Source organism: Leptodactylus fuscus, chromosome 5, assembly GCF_031893055.1.
Source record: "Leptodactylus fuscus isolate aLepFus1 chromosome 5, aLepFus1.hap2, whole genome shotgun sequence".
Taxonomy (NCBI): Eukaryota; Metazoa; Chordata; class Amphibia; order Anura; family Leptodactylidae; genus Leptodactylus; species Leptodactylus fuscus.
Genome location: NC_134269.1, coordinates 161666388 through 161679984, shown reverse-complemented (window position 1 = coordinate 161679984; position 13597 = coordinate 161666388). Strand labels below are relative to the sequence as shown.

The window sequence follows — 13597 nt, the reverse complement described above, 5'->3', positions numbered from 1 at the left end:
TGAGAGCAGACACGTCACTAGAGAGCAAAGTGATTGTGAAGAAAACTGTCTCAAGGTTTACAGAAATATAGTCTGATGACGCCATTTTTATGGAGATCAAAACCTTAATAAAACACCGTCAAACTATCCTCTACAAAATGGCTACCTCCTCCAGGACATAAGAATAAATCCAATCACCCCCTCGCAGAAAGGTGCAGTTCCTTGTTTAATAAGCTATTAGTTAATGTATCAGCCATTTTTATAGAGGGCAAGTTATTGCTAACAGTTCAGTGCTGAGTCAGACATAACCGCTGTGGTGTCAGTGACCTCTGAGCACACAGTGTAACGCTCATACAGCGTCCGTTACAGCTCTGGTGTCACAACATCGCCGCTTGTCACCGATAGGGAACTCCGGGTGTGGGCACGGTGAAACGTCGGAAGTGACGTTAAGGAAGCAGGAAGCTGTTCAGTGCCTAGAGCCAGTAATGATGGCGGTGGTGTGTAACCCTGCTCTCCTGCTTCTCCACTCACTTCTTCTGGGGTTCTTGTCAAACAGGGCCGCCGCCGACCTCACAGATGGCAACAGTGAACACATGAAGCGGGAGCACTCGCTTATAAAGCCGTACCAGGGTAAGAGGCTGGGCAGAGGGCAGGACACTGAGGAGTCCCTAGTACTGGCCAGGGCTACCTCACTATGGTAGTGACTGAGAGCCACTGACCACCTGTACAGCTGTGTTACAGGGCTCTCCTGTCAGCCACTACTAGTGTCCCCCATGATATAACCAATCTGGAGCATATGTTCTAACTAGGCGTCCCTCTCTTATTCCTCCCAGACATGTATGACACCATTGACAGCTGGGTGTTACCGGGCAGGGTGTGTCCATACGCCGCCTGACACTGTACAATTTACACACTGGGTAGAGACACATGTTTTTACACATGCAAGTGAAGCCCTGTCTCTTCAGTTTATCCATACGTTTCCAGGAAGGATAACAGAGGAAATCTACAATGCAGAGTCTTAATTGACCTTTCTGGAGAATAGAAGTATTTCCTAAGTGTTTTTACACTTTTCCTAGTCATTCTTTTAATAGCTAGCAAAGAATGCATCCGATCACACAACTATTTTTTTTTTAATGCTCGGTGTGACTGATCGGTTATATAATAGATCTCCTGTGCAGGTTTGACAGATCCCTTTAATAGACTATGAGGGATCCATGAAAACGGATCACCTTGGATGTAAAAACCTTACTTTTTCATGTCCGAGGACACACAGCCCTGTGAATGAGCACTAAAACAGACATGACTTTAAAGAGGACCTTTCGTGTTCTCTAATGTTGGCTATGTATTGGCAGTATACCACTGGAAAGCTGAAGTTGCAATGATTTGTCCCGGTTGCAGAAATATTGTTGCTGTCAGTTTTGGCACTGTCAGAGAAGCCAACCTCATAGCTCAGAGTCATCGCTGGGTAGTAAGGATCGCCCCTTCACAGTACAAATTTATAGAAGAGTACTGGCAGTGATGACGTTGTGCTATGAGTCTATGACCTCTCTGACAGTGCGGTGATGTCTGTGCTTAAAGTAACAGCATCAGGAGGGATACAGGCAAAGCTGACAATAATGAATTCGCACACTGTCAGCCTTGCTGTGATATACACGATATTAAAGGATAAATCACCATATGCTAAAAATGCCTGCATTATCTGAAAATCTTACACCTCATGTAGATTGAATATGAATAGTTGTTACAGTAGCAGTTTGTAAGATTCCAGCTATGGGTTTATTTTTTTTTAAGTACTTTTCCCTCCCCCTGATGTCACTTTACACCAGTCTAGTAGCATATTTCATCTCCTTTGGCCTTTAGAACTGCAGCAATTGGTTGTGTTATACACAGCCATCATCCACAGGTATTGGAGGACCCACAGTGTGCCAAGAAAACTTTCCACTTACCAGCATTGCTCTACCTCCACCAGCCTTGACACTTGATAGAAGAGTTCATTGATTCATACAACTTGTGCAAGATTTTGACCTTCCCCTCAGCATGGCGCAACAGAATGTAGATTCATCTGAGCAGACAGTGTTTTCTCAGTGATCTAATATTTGTGCTCTGTTCCCCGCTGGAGTCTCTTCTAATTCCCTCAGACAGCAATGGCACTTGAAATAGTCCTCTGCTGTTATAATCCATATGTGCTAAGGAACAAAAAGTTGTCTTCAGACATGTTAGTTGGCGCACATGTGGATTATAACAGCAGAGGACCATTTCAAGTGCTATTGCTGTCTGAGGGAAGTAGACTGAGGAGATTCCAGTAGGCAACAGAGCACAAAAATATATAGCGTTATATTCGACTTCACTGCACTTGCATTTGTTCATTAGAATGATTTTTGCTGTATTCTGCTGACCCATTTCATAGATGGACTGCTTTTGTCCCTAGGATTCCCTGTGTTTGGTTATTGTTACTCAGTCACACCATTCCTGATATACTTGCCACACCGTTGCAATAATAAACTCCACAAGCTTGTTTGAAGTCGCACAGATTACTTGATTTTTCCATTTTAATGTGCTGGCAAATATTTCACCTGGCACCCCATTCTCAGGGGGTATACTATAAATAATTAACTAATTGGATACATACTAAGATTGCTATAGACAAGTTCATCCAATCTATTCAATCGTTTGCAGGGGTAGGATCTAGTGCGATGCCACTATGGGACTTCATGGGGAGTACAATGCTAACAAGTCAGTATGTGCGCTTGACACCAGATGAGCGGAGTAAAGAGGGTTCTATCTGGAACAGTATGGTAAGTTTTTTTGTTTTTTCTTATAGCAGATTGCATCTGTGTTGCGTTGTATTAGATGATGGTATTAATAATGCTTTTCTTTTAGCCTTGTTTCTTGAAGGACTGGGAGATGCATGTACATTTCCGCATCCATGGGGCAGGGAAAAAGAACCTTCACGGAGACGGATTTGCTCTGTGGTACGCAAGGGATCGTCTACAGCCAGGTGACTTCTTTTGAAGTTGTTTTCACTGATCATTTGTTATTTACTCACTGCTTGTAATGATGTAATGCTGACTGTTTCTAATTTCATAAGGGCCTGTATTTGGAAACCAAGACAAGTTTCATGGCTTGGCAATCTTTATAGATACGTATCCCAATGATGAAACAACAGAGGTGAGTGATAGAGTTACTAACTTAGTTGATACATAATACAAAGGCCATAATCTTTTAAAACCTGGTTTATTTAGCCAGAGATTAATATAGATAAAAGAAAAAGGAGTCCTACTCTCAGCCAGAGGGTAAGTCTGTCTAGTCATTAATGGGAACATCAGAAACTGCACTTTAGAGGGGCTTATGGATGTCTTAAAGGGGGGAGTGTGCAGTCTGCTGTTTCATACATGTATTAAGGCTTTATTACACAGCCAGATTCCAGCTGTTCTACAAGAAACATGTTTGCTCTGAAATACCTGCACGCAGTGACCACAGAGATTGTGAGAGATTTCCAAAGTACTAGATGAATTCTTATGCACAGCGATATCACAACTCTTTCTTTGAAATATGTTTAAAGAAAGAAAAAACATCTTAGATTTACCTTAAAGAAGCACTTCAGAATTTTTTTTTTTCATTCATTATGTACCTTTTTCTCCAATAAATATAACTCAGCTAGTATTACCTTATTTTGCTATTCCTTTCTGGCTAAAAATTCAGGGTCACCTCCTCCTTCAGGGTCATGTGATCTTGGTGTTGCCCCCTGACTCTCAAGGGGGTCACCATCTCAGGCAACATATCCCTTCTGTATGATTCAAACATGCATGCGTGGATTGTACCATCACAGTGCAGTCTCCCTGACCTGTATATTTTTAATATATTTGATTTTGGATAATTCCTCTGCCCCCCAGCAGCAATGATAGTATAGTCCTCTATCTGCCATGTGCTAAGGCATCATAGGATTTATAGCATGAAAAAGAGAAATATAAAAGTCAAGATGGTGTCTGACCAGGAGTGAGAAGAAGATATTAAGTCAGTATACATGAATCTTGGAGAGTGACAGAGGGGTGCAGAGATGCTGAAAAAAAAAAAAAGAATTCATCTGAAAAAAAGCACTCCAGACAAAGCAATCTAATGTGTTGGTGCAGAAGAATCTGGCTTGTTGGGGTTGAGCAGCTGCTTTTTTTTTCCCACCACTTACACAAACTTGAGGCCTGAATCTTGAGAAAGTCCATGAGGAATTTGAGGGTATGCTGCTAATTTCCAAATCTGCAGCATGCCACTGTCATGGCTTTGTTCACCATTTATTGTGGACTTCAGCCATTGCAGTTCATACAGCAAAATCCGTATGCGACACTTGCATAACTCCTTGCAAGTTTCCAGGCTACGACATATGGTAAATGTAGCAATATGATGCATAGTATAGAACAGGAACCTGATCTCTAGAATGTTTATTTTAGTTTTCTCTCTTCAGCGTGTTTTTCCTTATATCTCTGTCATGGTAAATAACGGCTCCCTGGAATACGACCATAGCAAAGATGGGCGCACAGTGGAATTAGCAGGATGCACAGCTGATCTTCGCAATAGTAACCATGATACATTTATAGCTATTCGATATTCTCGTGGACGTCTTACGGTAAGCCGCCTCTTACAATATATAGTAGGATGGTGCTGCTTGTAGGTTACAGAATTGCATGTTCTATAGTGTATTGAAGGGCAAGCTAATGATGTCTATTTTTCCTGAAGGTGATGACTGACATTGAAGGTAAAAACGAATGGAAGAATTGTGTAGATATTTCAGGTGTTAGATTGCCAACAGGATACTATTTTGGATCAACTGCGGCAACAGGAGATTTATCAGGTTAGATTTCACTTCCATTTCTATTAAAATACCAAGGCCCCCATATGTGGTGTTATTTGCGACAGTATATCGGGACAGTTCATTTTTAGATGCAGGTACATGTTGCCATGGCAAAGAAAAGAAACATCCGTCACATGTCGTGGTTGCATAAATGGCTCCATCAGAATAGGATAGGTCATATTTTAGTCCATGGTCTGGCCTAACTGACCCGATATAATGCTGAGTCAATTTTTAATGTCCCCTTTTTCAGCCAACTTATCTGTTTTATTTTAATAGACAGTTAAAATGGATAACAAATGGACATTAAAAATGGGCAGATGGCTGAAAAATATGGGACACAATGGAATATGGATGCTAAAAACAGACCGTTTCACCCGACTTTTTACAACGTTCATAAGCATGAGACATTAGACAGTATTAGGAAATCTGGGCTGTTGTGTTTGGTTCTACTTATATATTTTTTATTTATTTATTTTATAGATAATCATGATATTATTTCCATGAAGTTGTACCAGCTTATGGTCGAACATTCGCCAGATGATGAAAATATTGACTGGACAAAAATTGAGCCCAGTGTCAGCCTGCTGAAATCTCCAAAAGGTGTGTGGTTAACTATGATTAAGTCACGTACTCCTTATTGGCAGTGTATGTATTGTAACAAAGTATATGCATGAAACCATCCCCGACTGGACTCTAAACGGTAAAGAGTCAGTCACAGATATGTAAACGTGGATGAAACCTTCATCCATGTCCCAGTAATGGCAACCCTTTTAGGGACCGAGCTCCCAAACTGCAGCCCAAAACGTACTAATTTACTGCAAAGTGCCAACATGGCAATTTAAGGGTAAGTTCACACGGGGTTTTTTGGTCAGGATTTTGAGGCCGTATTCGCCTCAAAATCCTGACCAAAAAGATGGTTCCCATTGAAATCAATGGGAGCTGATCAGGTGCTGAGTGTTGTGCTCATTCTTCCGGCCGCTTCGTCTCACTATTCGGCCTGAAGACACTCCCAACTAGGCCCATTCATTGGGCCTAATCCAGAGCGGAGCGCGCGACTGGATGCCGGTGCAGTGAACCGGCATTCAGTCACAGCTGCACGTTTTTTGGACCGGAACCTGAGGCGGCCTTCGCCTCAGGTTCCGGTCCAAAAACCCCCATTTGAACTTACCCTAAGGGTCCATTCACACGGAGTAAACGCGTGCTCATTTTGGCAAAATGCATGTGTAAAAAATCCACCCATTGACTTAAATGACATTTTTTTACACTTATAAAAAAAAAAACAAAAAAAAAAAGTCACGTTTTTGTTTTTTGGTGCGTTTTTTTACACATGTAAAAAATGTAATTGAAGTCAATGGGAATCTGATTTTTACACGTGTATTTTGCCAAAATGAGCACACGTTTACTCCGTGTGAATGGACCCTAATACTGTGTGGATCCAAAATTGCAGACAACTACGGACACACAAAATACGGTCATCTGAATGGGACTTTACAGAGCTTTCAATGATACAAAACAAATTTGTACTGAAGGGTAGAAGTTTGCATTTGGTACTTTTGAACAATTAATGTTTACTATTTATATCACACAGGATCTGTTTTATAGAGACAGTGCAATGTTATTACATCCTGTACTAATATCACATATCTGCTATAAAACAGTTACTGTGTAATATAAAAAGTGGAGGGTCCCCACACAGTACAGTCTGCCCCACAGTAGCCCCTACACAATACATTTGCTCCACAGTGGCCACCAGACAGTATAATGTGCTTCACTGTGGCACCCAGACAGAGTAACATGCGCCACTGTGGTCCCCGGACAGTGTTTTACATGACGTCATTCCACTGTGTCTGGACAGAGGTACGATCTTCTGCCACTGTATACCGTGGTCCTGCGGCCTACACTGACAGTTTTCAGGTGTATGTGCATTTGTACATACACCTGAAAGAAGTGTTCGGCTTGCCTGGGGGATCTGAGACAGCTGTCCTGGATTCACCTTTTGCAGGTGATCCAGGAGCCTTTTCGATCTACCAATTTTTGGTCAAATCTGCATCGGAATCTCCAACGCAGGTGTGAACAAAGCCTTCAGCTCTGGCTTCAAAACAAAACTATTAAATATTAATTGGATGGCTTGTTGTGCATGTACTTCCATAGATATTGTAATCATGTAATTGTCATTTTGTAATGTTATTATGCATTATTAATACTGAATACTAATTATTTTATGAGCCATGTGTGAAGGACTCTGAGCTGGAGTCACTGTGATGTTCTTGAGCTTCTGGAAACCTCTAAAAGATTTGGTAGGGAACAAGTAGCACATAGTGTTAACAGGATTTCCCTAAATCCTGTTCATGGTAATGAATAATTTGGTTCAGGTCCAGTGCAAATACAATGATCTCCATGAATGTACTCACGTTCATGCATATAATCCTTATTGAAGCTGGTTATGTCTGCAGTTACTACTGAGGATCCTTTTCCACATAGAGATTTCCTGCCTGTACTTACCAACAATATAGCAAGTTGCTTGTTTATCATTATTTCCATGTAATGAACTAGGATAAACCTTCATTAATACGATTGTTTTGCCCCATACAGTTTGCATTCTTATAGGAATCTCAATTTCTGCTTCTAGGAGAGGATGTGATGCTGAAAAGCAATATTTGTGCCCACTTAAAGTATGGGATCAGCAGCAAACTGCCATCTTTACATAAGGAAATTACTGGGAAGGAATACTCATTCAGGCAGTCCTCTCTCCATATAAACAAACATGACTGTACAGAATGAGGGAAGGTTCACATTTGCGCCCAGTCTCCGCTTTCAGTTTCCGTCTTCTGCCGTCAGGAGACGGAAACCTGGCAGTCAGTGTCTGCCTGTGAGCGTTTTGTGGTCTCCGGCGAAACTGTTTTTTTGTTTGTGTCCTGTTAAAAAAAAAAAAAAAAAAAAAAAAACAAAGTCCTGCATGTCTGACTTTGTGTCCGTTTAAAAAAAAAAAAAAAAAACTGTTTCGCCGCGGAGACCATAAAACGCTCACGGGCGGACCCTTTGCAAACCCATTCAAATGAATGGGTTTGAAAACTCACTGCTGGTTTCTGTCTCCCGTCCAGTTTCTTGGGCAGAAGATGGAAGCTGAAAGTGGAAACCGGGCGCTGGTGTGAACCCGCCCTGAACTGTAATATTTTGCAAGCACATATTTTGAGTCCTGTTGTTGTGTGTTTTTGGGATAATTTATTTTATTTTTTTTTCTACTTTTACTTCTAGATAATGTTGATGATCCAACAGGCAACTTCCGTAGCGGCCCGCTGACTGGTTGGAAGGTGTTTTTGCTGCTTCTCGCTGCTCTCTTGGGAATTATAGTCTGTGCTGTAGTGGGAGCCGTCGTGTTTCAGAAACGTCAAGAAAGAAACAAGCGTTTCTATTAACTGAAGGCTCTGGCTGTATACCCAATGCCAAAATGTGAACTTTTTTCCCTCCCCCCTCAAGAAACACGGATTGTACAAACGTTTCTTATGTGGGTATAGAAGAGAGAATTTAAGTGGCATTTTCATACTTTTCATTTATGGGGATAAATGCCATCAGAAAGCGGGTGGGAGAGGAACAATCACTTTTTTTTTTTCTTGTGGGGAAGGTCTGTTTCTTTAGATTTTTTTTTTTTTTTTTTTTTTTTTTTAATATACTTACCTGACTTTTCTGGAGTGTGCATAGAGTATATAATTTTTGGGAAGAGAAGTGGCTGCTTTAGGTTTTTTTTTTTTTTGTTAAGCAAACTTGCTCTAGGGATGTTTAGTGAAGCATTCTTTAATGTCTACTGACATCTGTTGCACCAATTCAGCGGCTCAATCCTGTGGATTGGAATAGCTGCTCCATGCAAAAAGTGTCAGTCACAGTTGAGATCACAAATCCCCCACGTTCATTGTTTGATTTCTGTACCTTCTGAGTGTCTTGCTGACAAAATGTTTACAAAAAAAAAGTGAAGAAAGAAGAATATTGCCTTGGTCTGCACTACATATCTTGTAAATCCACAAAAATGACTTTCTGCTACTACATTTTACAGGAATGTGGAGGTGTTTCCTATAACTATGTAAGATATTTGTCCGGAATTAAAGTGGCTGCCCAATAAAAAAGGAGAAATAAAACATTGTGCTGACTTATTATAAAATTGGGATGATCCATGCCAATATCCAGTATTAGTACACCATATATGCATCCACAAATACCACCCATGATATCAGCAAAGGATATATATATATATACACACATACTCACCGGCCACTTTATTAGGTACACCTGTCCAACTGCTCGTGAACACTTAATTTCTAATCAGCCAATCACATGGCGGCAACTCAGTGCATTTAGGCATGTAGACATGGTCAAGACAATCTCCTGCAGTTCAAACCGAGCATCAGTATGGGGAAGAAAGGTGATTTGAGTGCCTTTGAACGTGGCATGGTTGTTGGTGCCAGAAGGGCTGGTCTGAGTATTTCAGAAACTGCTGATCTACTGGGATTTTCACGCACAACCATCTCTAGGGTTTACAGAGAATGGTCCGAAAAAGAAAAAACATCCAGTGAGCGGCAGTTCTGTGGGCGGAAATGCGTTGTTGATGCCAGAGGTCAGAGGAGAATGGCCAGACTGGTTCGAGCTGATAGAAAGGCAACAGTGACTCAAATAGCCACCCGTTACAACCAAGGTAGCCAGAAGAGCATCTCTGAACGCACAGTACGTCGAACTTTGAGGCAGATGGGCTACAGCAGCAGAAGACCACACCGGGTGCCACTCCTTTCAGCTAAGAACAGGAAACTGAGGCTACAATTTGCACAAGCTCATCGAAATTGGACAATTGAAGATTGGAAAAACGTTGCCTGGTCTGATGAGTCTCGATTTGTGCTGCGACATTCGGATGGTAGGGTCAGAATTTGGCATCAACAACATGAAAGCATGGATCCATCCTGCCTTGTATCAACGGTTCAGGCTGGTGGTGGTGTCATGGTGTGGGGAATATTTTCTTGGCACTCTTTGGGCCCCTTGGTACCAATTGAGCATCGTTGCAACGCCAAAGCCTACCTGAGTATTGTTGCTGACCATGTCCATCCCTTTATGACCACAATGTACCCAACATCTGATGGCTACTTTCAGCAGGATAATGCGCCATGTCATAAAGCTGGAATCATCTCAGACTGGTTTCTTGAACATGACAATGAGTTCACTGTACTCCAATGGCCTCCACAGTCACCAGATCTCAATCCAATAGAGCATCTTTGGGATGTGGTGAAACGGGAGATTCGCATCATGGATGTGCAGCCGACAAATCTGCGGCAACTGTGTGATGCCATCATGTCAATATGGACCAAAATCTCTGAGGAATGCTTCCAGCACCTTGTTGAATCTATGCCACGAAGAATTGAGGCAGTTCTGAAGGCAAAAGGGGGTCCAACCCGTTACTAGCATGGTGTACCTAATAAAGTGGCCGGTGAGTGTATATATACAGTCCTATGAAAAAGTTTGGGCACCCCTATTAATCTTAATCATTTTTAGTTCTAAATATTTTGGTGTTTGCAACAGCCATTTCAGTTTGATATATCTAATAACTGATGGACACAGTAATATTTCAGGATTGAAATGAGGTTTATTGTACTAACAGAAAATGCGCAATATGCATTAAACCAAAATTTGACCGGTGCAAAAATATGGGCACCTCAACAGAAAAGTGACATTAATATTTAGTACATCCTCCTTTTGCAAAGATAACAGCCTCTAGTCGCTTCCTGTAGCTTTTAATCAGTTCCTGGATGAAGGTATTTTGGACCATTTCTTTCTACAAAACAATTCAAGTTCAGTTAAGTTAGATGGTCGCCGAACATGGACAGCCCGCTCTCAAATGATCTGAAAACAAAGATTGTTCAACATAGTTGTTCAGGGGAAGGATACAAAACGTTGTCTCAGAGATTTAACCTGTCAGTTTCCACTGTGAGGAACATAGTAAGGAAATGGAAGACCACAGGGACAGTTCTTGATAAGCCCAGAAGTGGCAGGCCAAGAAAAATATCAGAAAGGCAGAGAAGAAGAATGGTGAGAACAGTCAAGGACAATCCACAGACCACCTCCAAAGAGCTGCAGCATCATCTTGCTGCAGATGGTGTCACTGTGCATCGGTCAACTATACAGCACACTTTGCACAAGGAGAAGCTGTATGGGAGAGTGATGAGAAAGAAACCGTTTCTGCACGTACGCCACAAATAGAGTTGCCTGAGGTATGCAAAAGCACATTTGGAGAAGCCAACTTCATTTTGGAAACAAAGATTGAGTTGTTTGGTTATAAAAAAAAAGGCGTTATGCATGGCGTCCAAAAAGAAACAGCATTCCAAGAAAAACACTTGCTACCCACTGTAAAATTTGGTGGAAGTTCCATCATGCTTTGAGGCTGTGTGGCCAATGCCGGCACCGGGAATCTTGTTAAAGTTGAGGGCCGCATGGATTCCACTCAGTATCAGCAGATTCTTGAGAATAATGTTCAAGAATCAGTGACGAAGTTGAAGTTACGTCGGGGATGGATATTTCAGCAAGACAATGATCCAAAACACCGCTCCAAATCCTCAGGCATTCATGCAGAGGAACAATTACAATGTTCTGGAATGGCCATGCCAGTCCCCAGACCTGAATATCATTGAACATCTGTGGGATGATTTGAAGCGGGCTGTCCATGCTCGGCGACCATCTAACTTAACTAAACTTGAATTGTTTGTCCAAAATACCTTCATCCAGGAACTGATTAAAAGCTACAGGAAGCGACTAGAGGCTGTTATCTTTGCAAAAGGAGGATCTACTAAATATTAATGTTACTTTTCTGTTGAGGTGCCCATACTTTTGCACCGGTCAAATTTTGGTTTAATGCATATTGCACATTTTCTGTTAGTACAATAAACCTCATTTCAATCCTGAAATATTACTGTGTCCATCAGTTATTAGATATATCAGACTGAAATGGCTGTTGCAAATACCAAAATATTTAGAACTAAAAATGATTAAGATTAATAGGGGTGCCCAAACTTTTTCATAGGACTGTATACTGTGTGTGTGTGTGTGTGTGTGTGTGTGTGTGTGTGTGTATATATATATATATATATATTTTTTATTTTTTTTTAAACACAACTATTTCACTGTTTTCTTTAAATATTATCATAGTTGTTCTCTTCATTTAGTAATAATAATATATTTATATAGCTTCTTTTCTATAATTGTACAGAATAATCACTGTACACAAATATAATGTTTGATCATTATTAGGGGAAATGGATACACACCATATGAATGTACGCACCCTGGGGGGTGAATACAGAAATCACTATTACATTTTCTCCTATTCAGCTATACCACCACATTTCATCTTCTGTCCTCATACGCTGGTTCACTAATCAGTTTTGTAGGTGTCTGGTAGAGTGGTGAATATTGGAACAGAAGATTGCTCTGTTGTGTTTATAGCCTACAAGTGGAAGTGAGAAAACATAAGGGGTATGTAAATGGTCACGCCAATAAGTCCACATGAACAGAGAAAATCTAGTCAACTTTATTATTGTGGAAAAAGATATGACTTATTTATACAATAAAAAGCTCACAAAGCCACCATGTTATGTGGCCAATTTGTCCTACTCCAGTAATGCTCAGCTTAAGGCCTCGTTCACATCAGCGTTTGTATTCTGTCCGGGGGAGTCCGCATGAGGACCCCCCCCTGAACTGAGTAGCGAACGCAACTGCAAGTGGTGTGCCAGTAAAAGCACATGGACCCCATAGACTATAATGGGTCCGTGTACTTGCCGCCAGATCCTCGCAAGGGACATGCAGACAGGAGAGTAGTTCCAGATGTGAAAGAAGGGTCAGACTCACAATAGCACCTGGATTTTTTTTTTTCGTATAGCACACAAGTGATGCATTTTAACGTGGAGGACAAGTCCCTTTTCCTAGTGTCACTGTTACTGTACTCTGGCATAGAGAGATGTTAATAGCATGCCAAAGACATCATACAAGATCTGAGGAGTTAAATATGCATAGTGCTATTAGAATCCACAATCTGTGTTAGATTATGTTGGTACTAAAGTAAGTCTACCTGAATTTAGCCAAATGACTGATAACTCGTAGAGCTAAATGAGTCACATTGCCACTTTCTCATGATGCCTCTTGCATGGTGTGTCTGACTATAGTCTGATTCCAAGCTCTGTCAGAAATTTGAATGTTACGTGGAGATTCTGTGCAAATGTATGCTTTGTAAAAAATAAAAAAAAAACATCTGTTAAAAGTCAAAGTCCATATTATAGGTGGGAAGTATGAGAAGAAGAAAAATGGTTCGCAACACTCCAATTTCTAAAACTCGATCCTTTAATCCATCACGTTAAAACAACAATTCACACAGCAAAGACATCGTGGTAGTAGGAAAACATACATAAGTGGTTAAAATGACGAGGATCGAGTTTTAGAAATTGGAGTGTTGCGAACCATTTTTCTTCTTCTCGTACTTCCCACGGCTGATTGCTCTCTACAGTCCGGAGGCTGGGTTTGGCACCTCGAAAATACCTTACTAAATGTGGTAAGTTGCAGTCATTTTTCACTTTTGATTTTTCCATATTATAGGCCTTATTCACACTTTTGGTGTCATGTATGATACAGAACTGTATTACAGTGATTACTGTTATTACGCTATGTTCACATCTACACCTCTCTATCTCCGTTGATCTGGCCAATTGGATAACCAGAATAATGAACACAGAATAACAGACAACCAACAGTGCC

General features: G+C 41.0%; 1 protein-coding gene across 1 annotated transcript; it reads left to right on the top strand.

Moving 5' to 3' along the window:
• The first annotated feature begins 439 nt into the window (after nucleotides 1-439).
• Nucleotides 440-8939, top strand: LMAN2 (lectin, mannose binding 2). The gene is made up of 8 exons (XM_075274641.1): nucleotides 440-609; nucleotides 2656-2774; nucleotides 2860-2977; nucleotides 3068-3147; nucleotides 4436-4597; nucleotides 4708-4822; nucleotides 5303-5422; nucleotides 8078-8939. Exons 1-8 carry the CDS (start codon nucleotides 465-467, stop codon nucleotides 8236-8238), a joined length of 1020 nt encoding a protein of 339 aa, XP_075130742.1. The 5' UTR covers nucleotides 440-464; the 3' UTR covers nucleotides 8239-8939.
• The last annotated feature ends 4658 nt before the right edge of the window (nucleotides 8940-13597 follow it).

Excerpts from the sequence above, each read along its gene's own strand:
- LMAN2 (XM_075274641.1), top strand. The coding sequence starts at position 465 with ATGATGGCGGTGGTGTGTAACCCTGCTCTCCTGCTTCTCCACTCACTT. Across the intron at positions 610-2,655 it reads GCTTATAAAGCCGTACCAGG|GGGTAGGATCTAGTGCGATG; the intron begins GTAAGAGGCTGG and ends AATCGTTTGCAG. Across the intron at positions 2,978-3,067 it reads AAGGGATCGTCTACAGCCAG|GGCCTGTATTTGGAAACCAA; the intron begins GTGACTTCTTTT and ends TAATTTCATAAG.